At 43.5% G+C, this 11,691-nt stretch overlaps 1 protein-coding gene and 1 long non-coding RNA gene across 4 annotated transcripts in view; one reads left to right on the top strand and one right to left on the bottom strand.

Moving 5' to 3' along the window:
• Positions 1-277: 277 nt before the first annotated feature.
• Positions 278-5,778, bottom strand: LOC144271087 (uncharacterized). The gene is made up of 2 exons (XR_013347301.1): positions 5,644-5,778; positions 278-1,049 (listed from the first exon to the last, which is right to left on the bottom strand). It is a non-coding gene; the product is annotated as an uncharacterized LOC144271087 (long non-coding RNA).
• RBBP6 (RB binding protein 6, ubiquitin ligase) overlaps positions 5,139-11,691 on the top strand; it is a 45,696-nt gene continuing 39,143 nt past the window's right edge. For all 3 annotated transcript variants that reach the window (XM_077828169.1, XM_077828170.1, XM_077828168.1), the window contains exon 1: positions 5,139-5,756. In XM_077828169.1, coding sequence (XP_077684295.1) covers positions 5,591-5,756 — 166 coding nt within the window. In that variant the 5' untranslated portion in view covers positions 5,139-5,590. The remainder of the gene's footprint in view (positions 5,757-11,691) is intronic.

The following is an 11,691-nucleotide window of genomic DNA, read 5'->3' as shown; positions in this document are numbered from 1 at the left end:
CTCAGGATAAACAGAGGACTCCAGTCTCCGTATCTGGGCTGTCGATCAGCACCCTCCATAAGTACTTCCATACAACCCCCAAAACACCTCTGGAACTGGAGACTTGAAAGCTTCATGGTTACCTCCTAGAAAATGCTAAAAACATTCTGGGTAGAAGAAGTTCTGCAGAGGAGTCCTGCCCTCCCCAAACATATAAGGACACATACCTGTATTCTGAATTTCATGAATGGGAACCCAGTTTGCTATAATTGGTGTGGTTGTTACTGCTCTATGAAAGTATGATTAATATTTAATACACATTCCTTTGGCTCCACTGGAGTCAAAGGGCCAGATTCCAAATGAACAACTTGGTCCAAGGTTAACAGCCTTCTTGGTTTTGGGGAGTTATTTATTAGACCAGAACCTCCGCACATCATATCTGGCTAGCGTATGCTGCATAGTAGAAAGCTGTTCACAGTGGGCAGCTGAAATTCCTTTTGCGTAGGTGGCTTATCTTTGATGTCATCGCCATTTTAAGGTCTGAACAATCAAAGCTGTTTGCATTGAAGTGTCAAAATACTTTCTGAAATGTGTTGATGCTTTAACAAGGAGAATGACGCTCATCTGTTCTTTAGCTTCATGGTGAAGTCCACTTACCTTAAACTCAGTGGCCCCAATGCGTCCTAAGCTGAAGGACCATTTTGCACTGACGTGTGAAAGTTAGGGACAGTTCTGAGTGGATGTCCCAAATCACAAAGCATCGTCTCAGGGTCTCTCTCCTCAAAGCCACGAGGCAAGGCTACACCCAGAATGCTGGGAGCGGGGGGGCAGGCATCCATTTTAAGGCCTTGGAAGCACTTCATGCCAAGAACAGTTTGGACTCAGAAGAGGAATCTCATTTGAAGGCCTTACTGGATCTGAAGCACTCAGCTCTCAACAGCAGAATTTGGGATATTGTCTCCAAGACTGGTACAGACCCCAAAGAACTCTTCACTTCTAATTAGTCTTGTAATTCCTGTCTCACCCTAGGGAGCTCAGATCCAAAAGTAGTACTTCAATCAATGTGGTATCTTTAGAGAGAGAATGTGACAATCAATGAGAGTCTCAAGTATCATTTATAGGCATTCAAATGCCTGTCAGATCTTTCTCTGCCCGTGAAATCAGCTAACCATGATCTTACAGTGTAATTCTGTGGCTAAACGTGCTAATGTGATTCTCGGATGTGTAAACAGGAGTAGGAATAGGGAGGTTATATTATCTCTGCATCTGGTTCAGTTGCTACTGGAATACTGTGTCCAGTTCTGGTGTCCACACTTCCAGAAGTATGTTGAAAAATTAGAAAGGATTCAGAGAAGAGCCATGAAAATAATTAAAGGATTGAAAACATGCCTTACAGTGATAAATAGATTGAGTTCTGGGTCTATCTTATCAAAAAGAAAGTTAAGGGGTGATCACAGTCTATAAATAACTACATGGGGAACAGAAATTTGATGATAGAGGGCTTTTTAATCTAGTAGAGAAAGGTATAACGAGATCCAATGGCTGGAAGTCAAAGCTGGATGAATTCAGACTAGAAATAAGGGGCAAATCTTTATCAGTAAGGGTACTAAATCATTGGAACAAGCATTGTGGTGGATTCTCCATCCCTGGCAATTTTTAAATCAAAATTGGATTTTTCTTCTAAAAGATATGCTCTAAAAAAGATGGAGGTCTTGCTACTGTGAATGTGCCCGATTTTACAGTGTTATGGTACTAGACATTGTGATATTTTGGCTATAAATATCAAAGTAGTGATTGCATATATCTGACATGCTGCCATTCATAACTCACTTAATCATCTTGAACAGATTTGGCATGTTAGCTCTAAATCCTGGTGTGATGTCCCTATCCGCCCCACAAACAGAAGTGAAAATCTGCATAGGCATCTGTAGGGCGCCCCATGCTTATGGTCTGAACATCCTTGTTTTGGTTACCTGCCTTCAGACTCTCAGTCTTGATCAAGATGCCAAAAATGTAACATGTTGCCAAAGGCAATGGTTATTGTGTAATGGGGATGAATCAAGTTCTTGTCTATTAATGCCAGTTTCCACACAGGGTAATTATTAGGATGGGAGATGCCAAATATTTACAATTAAAGCTTGACTTTATTATGAGTATTGCTGTGCTCACAAGAGCCGTATGGCCTCAGTCAGGAGCCTCAAGGATGACAGAACGTGCTGTGGAACCCTGTGATGTCACAGGTGGAGAGATCTGGACATTCCAGAACTTGCTCAACAGGTCTCTGGCTCTTAAACTGGTAATTTCCCCTGGATCTCAAGGCAATGCAGAGTCCTTTTTGCCCTCCCACTTTCCTCTTATCCAAAGTTCAAGAAATAGGGAATTAAAGATCCACCCAACAAAACAAACTCTGGACAGGGAGAAGCCAATGTACAGCAATGCACAGAACAGTCCTACTTATTTGCTGGTCTATTGCCAACAGGCAGCTGCTGCTGCCATTTACTTAATTCTTCTGTAAAGTAGAGCCTATTATGTACTAACTAGGCATTTTCCAAACACTCAAGGTCACTCCCCCCTCCAAGGACCTCAAAACCAAAAGCCCTGTCTACACACAGTTTGTGTACCGCTTTAGAGTTAAAGCAGCACAACCTCCAGGGTGGACGCAGTCATACAAAGAAAAAGGTGACTCTATCGCTTATTCCTGTAAATTTACAGAAATTAGCCATTTCTAAAACAATATAGCTAAAATAGTAAATAGTTCCCTAGGCGGTTCCTACTGATCTATAAACTAACCAGTAGAACAATAAAACATATCCTCCTCATCAACCTCTTCCTTTTTCCTCCTCTTTCCTCATTAATCTGCAAATACAATACAAAATAAAAAAAACAATAAGTTACTTTTCAGGTTGCTAAGTGCAAATTAGAAGATTTACTACTGAACACATCATCAAACCAAAGCATTAACAGTTACGGAAGTCACAAATTAAAGTTACATTAACCATAAATTGGTGCACATGAAATAACACGAAGGAGAAAAAATCCCCAAAACCAGTAATCGAACAACCTTAACTCTGCCCCTGTATTTATATTGCTATTTTAGAGCACAATCCAACTTCTATTGAAAACAATGATAATAACTGCAAGGTCTAATAAAGTCTAAGGAAAGACTGAGTTTTGTCACATGGACAGAATTAATATTATTTGTCTGTTGATCACAGAGTATTGTTTAAACGAGGAGTACTTGTGGCACCTTAGAGACTAACAAATTTATTTGGGCATAAGCTTTCGTGGGATAAAACCCACTTCATCAGATACATGGAGTGGAAAATACAGTAGGAAGATATATATAACAGTACATGAAAAGATGGGAGTTGCTTGTTGTTTGGTGTGTATATTAAGGTTGGTGTCAAAATTGTTTATGTAACCTTAGCTAGTGATTTCAGTTTTTTTAAATGTTTGCGTTTAAAGTTGTGTTCAACAGTCCTTTAACTACACAGCGCAATCTTAACTGTAATTTAGCACAATTTTTCTTAATGTTCTGTTTTTTAAAATTATTTTATAATATATGTTCAATGCAATTAAAAGTTGGATTAAAGTTACAATGGGAAGTGATTGGCTCTATAATACAAATACTTATTCTTATATAGTGTTTTTCAGACATAGATCTCAAAGTGCTTTCTAAAGACCCAATGTACCTATATACTTGTTGGTCCTTATATACATTATAACTGCCCTATGTGCTACAGACCCTGTTTGCTCTATAATCCAGGAAATCACTATAAATCATTTGTCATTTGACGTTATAGACATCAATAGTTTTGTCATCTAAAATTGTATTTGTCTCTGTGTAAGCTTGAATGCTTGTCCCTTTCACTAACAGAACTTGGAAAGAGATCACCTCACCTACCTTGTCTTTGGAAATTCATTAACTCAAGTTTTCACTGGACATTCTGAGACACAATTTTCTTTTCTTTTAATTTAATTTAATTTTTTTAGGCCAAGAAATAATACAATTAATTTCCTTTGGCAAGTCTGTCATGTGTCCATCCCACGACTGATATTGGCAGGCTCCCAAGAGCTAATCCATGTAACCTAGTTCTTCTCCAGTGTCAGTTATTTTATTACTACCTTAAGAAAATCACTTACATTGTGTAACAGATTGCTTTTCAGATCTGGTGATTAGTGGTCTGTATATAGCTTTTTTCACAGTATTTTTAACAACCTCTTGTGTATTTACCATTGCTTTGATCTGCCCTTCTTCTGAGCTTCCTAAAAACCCTAACAAGTCAGTGGCAATAGAAAGCAGTAAGGATTTTTGATGAAATCTGAAGTTTGCCTCCAAAATCTGCAAGATTTTCACAGGAATTTTAGCCAAAATCATCAGCATAAGGTTTTAGAGTTAACAGCCTACTGCATGAATACAAACTTGTCTACACTAGCCTTTCTTCTGAAATATTTCCTTATCACCAGTTGCAGACCCCTCCTGGAAATGCTAGTGCAGACAAGGTCATAGAGTTTAAGGCCAAAAGGGACCATCCTACCATCTAGATGGGGATGTTTATACCGCTATGGCATGGCGTTAGTAGTCCTTCATGGGTCAGGAGGCCCCAGGAGTCCTGTCTATCCTAAAAGGTCCCTCCTTTATTACTAGCAATAAAGTCAAACTAGTGGTACCAACATTGGGTATTTTTGCATGAAAAAGCCTCGTGCAGACTCAGGTTAGCTTACTCAGGAAGGTAACATAGAACTGAGTCTCTTCGGGAGATTTTATTTGCAAGCAGAAGGGCTAGAAACTGGAATTTTTTAGGTGAAATCTTATTTGGGGTGGAATTGAAGGGGTGCTAAATCTGCCTGGGGGTGCAGTCCCAGACAGTACATGAAGTGAGGCTCAGCCAGGTCCTAGGCAGACTGGAACTTCAGGGGCTTTGAGGAGCTCGCACCCCTCTCCTCCTGCCTGACCCCCATCCCTCCCCTCCCGCACACCCTCTCTCCTCCTCATCTCGCCCCCCCTTTACCATTCCCCCCCCATGTCACGTGATGCCGGAGCAGGCAGCGCCTTTTGTCATAATGCGCCGCGTCACGTGAGGAAAAGAGGGCGTGGCGCACTGTGAGGCGCACGCGCAGTGCGGCGCTTCTCACCCCTCGCCCGTGCGGTTCCCGGCTGGGAAACCCCCTAGTCGAGCGCTGAGGCAGGGGCCGCTGGAGCCGCCATAGCGAGAAGCCGGGCCTCAGCGCGGCTGTGTGAGGAGCCCGAGCCGCACCGTCCGCCCGGCTGGGGTGTGAGGAGGAGCAGCAGCAGCAGCAGCAGCGCCCCCGCCGCCGGGGCCCAGATCGATCGCTGCGGGGCCCAGGCCGGAGCCGCCGCCATGGAGTCCTGAGGCCTCCGGCAGCCCAGCCTGACAGCGCGGGGCCTGGCCATGGCGGAGCGTGGCGGCCTGTGAGCGCTCGCCGGGCCCCGAGCGCGCGCGCAGCCCCCCCACACCGAGCAGGCTGCTCGTCGGCCGGGCCCGAGCGGGCCTCAGCTCCCCCCGCAGGCCCCGCCCCGTCCCCGGCGCGGGACCCGTCTCCCCCCTCAGACCGCGGCCCCCGCGCGGAGCAGGCCCCGCCCCCGACCATGTCCTGCGTCCATTACAAGTTCTCCTCCAAGCTCAACTATGACACGGTCACCTTCGACGGGCTCCACATCTCCCTGTGCGACCTCAAGCGCCAGATCATGGGCCGCGAGAAGCTCAAGGCGGCCGACTGCGACCTGCAGATCACCAACGCGCAGACCAAAGAAGGTACGGGGCGGGGCGGGGCGCGGCGGGCACATGGCGCCCCGGGGGGACCACTGCCCCTCCCGCCCCCCCGCGGGGGCAATAAACCGAGAGGCCGGCCTGAGGGTGCTCGTCGCTGCGGAGGCCGGCCCGCCGCGGGCTCTGGGGGCTGGGCTGGGCTGGGCTGGGCTCTGTCTCGCTCGCGCATCGTCACCAGTCGCGGAAGCTGAACGGGCTGATCGGCGCTGTCGGTGCGGGAGTCGGAGTTCAGACCCAGCTCCCTCTCCTGCGGCCGCGCAGGGGCGCAAAGTATTTAACAGACGTAAAAGCTAATAAAGGTGGATTTTGGTAACTGAAATCAGTAGATAGGGCTTGGAATGTATGTTCAGGGAGCGTAAACGGCCACTTCTATAGTCTTTTTTTTTCTCTCTCAATAACTACCGCTGACAAATTACGTCCATTGTTATAGTTAGAGTGCCCAGTTTAATTGGCTGGGCTTTGAGCTGCTGTGGCAAATCCTGAATTCCTTGACACCGAAGTCTTGATTTCCTAGAACTCTTCTGGGTTTCTTGGTTTATAGGCTGGCAGGGAAACATGGGGCAAAGTTTTATAGTAACAAAGCGCCCGAATTCTACTGGTATCAAAAAAGGAGGATGAAAGATGCAGAACTTTAATACAATTGGGGAGGATTACTTCCTGAACTACACACTGTGACAATACAGAATCTTTGAGTTAGTTTTGTCTGCTGAGAGATTACAGAATTAGATGGTGGTGGTTAGATGGCAGTTATAGAAACTGGGCTCATTATTAGCTCCTTGGATAAAGAGGAGCTGTTTAGGTTTTTTCTGTAATGTATATTCATGTTATAGTGTTCATTAAATCCTTACAACATGCTTTTCAAAGAGAGAGTCACACACAAACATGTAGATATGTTTGGTTTTGCATTAACAGGTAACTCCCATTCTTTTCTTAATCAAACATAAGACTTACAGTCATTTGGAAGTTCTTTAAGTTCAAACTGTCAATCACTTTTTTATTGTCTGTCTACTTTGCTACAAACTAATTACATCTGCTCACCTGGTTAAATCCCATTTGAACCTTGATATATTTGGTACATGACCTGTCCTATTGTAAATGGCTTTGTGAATAACACACACACTTCTCAGAAGTCTTTAGAAATACCATTATTTCCATTCAGTGAATAGGGCTGCTGGCTCTGGGGGGATTCTCATTTCATATTTCTCCACAGGAGTCTTAAATTGGTGGATCAGCCATTGGTATAACTTTAACATCTGATTAAATTTAGAATTCAACTTGCAACAGCTTTAAGAAGTGTCTGACTTCTAAAATGCAATATATTACCTTTAAAGGAATGCTACCAATTTAGTCAACTAAAATTGAAAAGTGAAACCTTTGGATGCTATATCTGCCATTGTCTGCCAACTGTTTCATGTTTCCTTTCCCTGCTGTGTGAAAGACTCACAGACAGAATATGCAACTGAAACAAAGGCTATCAAATGCATGGGAAACTGAAGATAAATTAAGAAAAAAAAAAATGTTGTTAAGCCCTGAGCTTTATAGGATTGGACCCTAAAGGTGTTTGTAGTAGAGGCAGGTAAACAATCTTCAGAGAAAAGTGTAACTTTAAAGAGACTCTGATAACTTTGAGGTTAGGGTTTATGGCTCATTAATTTTGAATTTGTATTGATTTGATGAGTTCTTTGTAAAAGGTTAATGTTTTCTTTAGAGAATAAACACAGAATTCCATAATGTTTCACCAGACTGTTAAGTTGAGTGCTTGCCTACCTAAAAGGAAGTGTTGATTAAAATGGAAGGAACATAACTCAAGTTCCATTCATGGACTGACTAGCATCAGTCTGTTAGTTTTGGTTAGGACTGATAAGTTTTGGATAAGAGGAGGAAAGATAAGACACGGAAATAAATATTGTTAATGTGACTTTAAATCTCTGGAAATGGAATGCTGAAATAGGTGAGAGAGTTTATTTTGTCTGGTATGATTATTCGGGGAGGGTTCATGTAGAACTTGGAGGGAAATGCAAAATGTTGCAAAAAAGTATTGGCTCTTGAAAGCAAAGCTGTATAATAGTAGATTTATAAATACGTAAACTTTTCTATTTATCTACCCCAAATCCCTCTGCCTGGTGGCCTTGAGTTTCAGATGCCTAGCCAACTTACTGGTCATAAATTAAAAGAAGTATTTGTGGCACCTTAGAGACTAACCAATTTATTTGAGCATGAGCTTTCATGAGCTACAGCTCACTTCATCGGATGCATACTGTGGAAACTGCAGCAGACTTTATATACACACAGAGAATATGAAACAATGCCTCCTCCCACCCCACTGTCCTGCTGGTAATAGCTTATCTAAAGTGATCATCAGGTTGGGCCATTTCCAGCACAAATCCAGGTTTTCTCACCCTCCACCCCCCCACAGAAATTCACTCTCCTGCTGGTGATAGCCCATCCAGAGTGACAACTCTTTACACAATGTGCATGATAATCAAGTTGGGCCATTTCCTGCACAAATCCAGGTTCTCTCACCCCCCTCCCAAAAACCACACACACAAACTCACTATCCTGCTGGTAATAGCTCATCCAAAGTGACCACTCTCCCTACAATGACAGGTTTCAGAGTAACAGCCGTGTTAGTCTGTATTCGCAAAAAGAAAAGGAGTACTTGTGGCACCTTAGAGACTAACCAATTTATTTGAGCATGAGCTTTCGTGAGCTACAGCTCACTTCATCAGATACATACCGTGGAAACTGCCTACAATGTGCATGATAATCAAGATGGGCCATTTCCAGCACAAATCCAGGTTTTCTCACACACCCCCCACCCCCATACACACACAAACTCACTCTCCTGCTGGTAATAGCTCATCCAAACTGACCACTCTCCAAGTTTAAATCCAAGTTAAACCAGAACATCTGGGGGGGGGGGGGGGTAGGAAAAAACAAGAGGAAATAGGCTACCTTGCATAATGACTTAGCCACTCCCAGTCTCTATTTAAGCCTAAATTAATAGTATCCAATTTGCAAATGAATTCCAATTCAGCAGTTTCTCGCTGGAGTCTGGATTTGAAGTTTTTTTGTTTTAAGATAGCGACCTTCATGTCTGTGATTGCGTGACCAGAGAGATTGAAGTGTTCTCCGACTGGTTTATGAATGTTACAATTCTTGACATCTGATTTGTGTCCATTTATTCTTTTACGTAGAGACTGTCCAGTTTGACCAATGTACATGGCAGAGGGGCATTGCTGGCACATGATGGCATATATCAGATTGGTGGATGTGCAGGTGAACGAGCCTCTGATAGTGTGGCTGATGTTATTAGGCCCTGTGATGGTGTCCCCTGAATAGATATGTGGGCACAATTGGCAACGGGCTTTGTTGCAAGGATAAGTTCCTGGGTTAGTGGTTCTGTTGTGTGGTATGTGGTTGTTGGTGAATATTTGCTTCAGGTTGCGGGGCTGTCTGTAGGCAAGGACTGGCCTGTCTCCCAAGATTTGTGAGTGTGTTGGGTCATCCTTTAGGATAGGTTGTAGATCCTTAATAATGCATTGGAGGGGTTTTAGTTGGGGGCTGAAGGTGACGGCTAGTGGCGTTCTGTTATTTTCTTTGTTAGGCCTGTCCTGTAGTAGGTAACTTCTGGGAACTCTTCTGGCTCTATCAATCTGTTTCTTCACTTCCGCAGGTGGGTATTGTAGTTGTAAGAAAGCTTGACAGAGATCTTGTAGGTGGCCCAACCTGATGATCACTTTAGATAAGCTATTACCAGCAGGACAGTGGGGTGGGAGGAGGTATTGTTTCATATTCTCTGTGTGTATATAAAGTCTGCTGCAGTTTCCACGGTATGCATCCGATGAAGTGAGCTGTAGCTCACGAAAGCTCATGCTCAAATAAATTGGTTAGTCTCTAAGGTGCCACAAGTACTCCTTTTCTTTTTGCGAATACAGACTAACACGGCTGTTACTCTGAAAACTGGTCATAAATTGTAAACTTCTTCAGGATAACAACGAAAAAGATAAAGAAAAATCCTTACAATTCAGCTTCATGTTTTTCATTAAATTCTATTTGATTAGTACTTAAATACTACAGCGTACTTTGTGCTATACAAGACTGAATGAAGGGAGTTTTTGCCCCCAGAGACCTTGCAATTGAGAGGAAAACTCAGGAAAAATTTAGTTTCAAATTAATTTTCTTATTTTGAGCATTATGGAAGAAGTAAGTTTTTAGGAGTGATAGGAATCAGGTTATGGTGGTGGTTTAGTGAACTAGGATAGTGGTAAAAGATAGCATGATACCTCAGGGAGAGGTATTATTACAGCTTTGCTTGGATAGGACAGATGCAGTAGTAGACAGGTTTAAGATTCAGCCTTTTTCTTTTTCCCTCTTCTTCCCCCTCTGGTCGCGGATTGAGATTTTTGTGTTAACTAAAGTGGTCTGTTTTATAATTGACTTTCTTTTCCAACCTCGCATAATGACAGGTTTCAGAGTAACAGCCGTGTTAGTCTGTATTCGCAAAAAGAAAAGGAGTACTTGCGGCACCTTAGAGACTAACCAATTTATTTGAGCATGAGCTTTCGTGAGCTACAGCTCACTTCATCAGATGCATACCGTGGAAACTGCAGCAGACTTTATATATACACAGAGAATATGAAACAATACCTCCTCCCACCCCACTGTCCTGCTGGTAATAGCTTATCTAAAGTAATCTTCAGGTTAGGCCATTTCCAGCACAAATCCAGGTTTTCTCACCCTCCACCCCCCACCCCCCCCCCATAAATTCACTCTCCTGCTGGTGATAGCCCATCCAAAGTGACAACTCTTTACACAATGTGCATGATAATCAAGTTAGGCCATTTCCTGCACAAATCCAGGTTCTCTCACTCCCTCACCCCCTTCCAAAAACCCACCCCCATACACACACAAACTCACTCTCCTGCTGGTAATAGCTCATCCAAACTGACCACTCTCCAAGTTTAAATCCAAGTTAAACCAGAACATCTGGGGGGAGGGGGTAGGAAAAAACAAGAGGAAATAGGCTACCTTGCATAATGACTTAGCCACTCCCAGTCTCTATTTAAGCCTAAATTAATAGTATCCAATTTGCAAATGAATTCCAATTCAGCAGTTTCTCGCTGGAGTCTGGATTTGAAGTTTTTTTGTTTTAAGATAGCGACCTTCATGTCTGTGATTGCGTGACCAGAGAGATTGAAGTGTTCTCCGACTGGTTTATGAATGTTATAATTCTTGACATCTGATTTGTGTCCATTTATTCTTTTACGTAGAGACTGTCCAGTTTGACCAATGTACATGGCAGAGGGGCATTGCTGGCACATGATGGCATAACCGGAAACCTACTGACCGCTATTCCTACCTGCATGCCTCCAGCTTTCACCCTGACCACACCACACGATCCATCGTCTACAGCCAAGCTCTGCAATACAACCGCATTTGCTCCAACCCCTCAGACAGAGACAAACACCTACAAGATCTCTGTCAAGCTTTCTTACAACTACAATACCCACCTGCGGAAGTAAAGAAACAGATTGATAGAGCCAGAAGAGTTCCCAGAAGTTACCTACTACAGGACAGGCCTAACAAAGAAAATAACAGAACGCCACTAGCCGTCACCTTCAGCCCCCAACTAAAACCCCTCCAACGCATTATTAAGGATCTACAACCTATCCTAAAGGATGACCCAACACTCTCACAAATCTTGGGAGACAGGCCAGTCCTTGCCTACAGACAGCCCCGCAACCTGAAGCAAATATTCACCAACAACCACATACCACACAACAGAACCACTAACCCAGGAACTTATCCTTGCAACAAAGCCCGTTGCCAATTGTGCCCACATATCTATTCAGGGGACACCATCACAGGGCCTAATAACATCAGCCACACTATCAGAGGCTCGTTCACCTGCACATCC

The sequence above is a fragment of the Eretmochelys imbricata genome, chromosome 10 (genome assembly GCF_965152235.1).
Source record: "Eretmochelys imbricata isolate rEreImb1 chromosome 10, rEreImb1.hap1, whole genome shotgun sequence".
Taxonomy (NCBI): Eukaryota; Metazoa; Chordata; order Testudines; family Cheloniidae; genus Eretmochelys; species Eretmochelys imbricata.
Note: the sequence above shows the minus strand (reverse complement) of the source record. Positions and strands in the feature narration are given on the sequence as shown.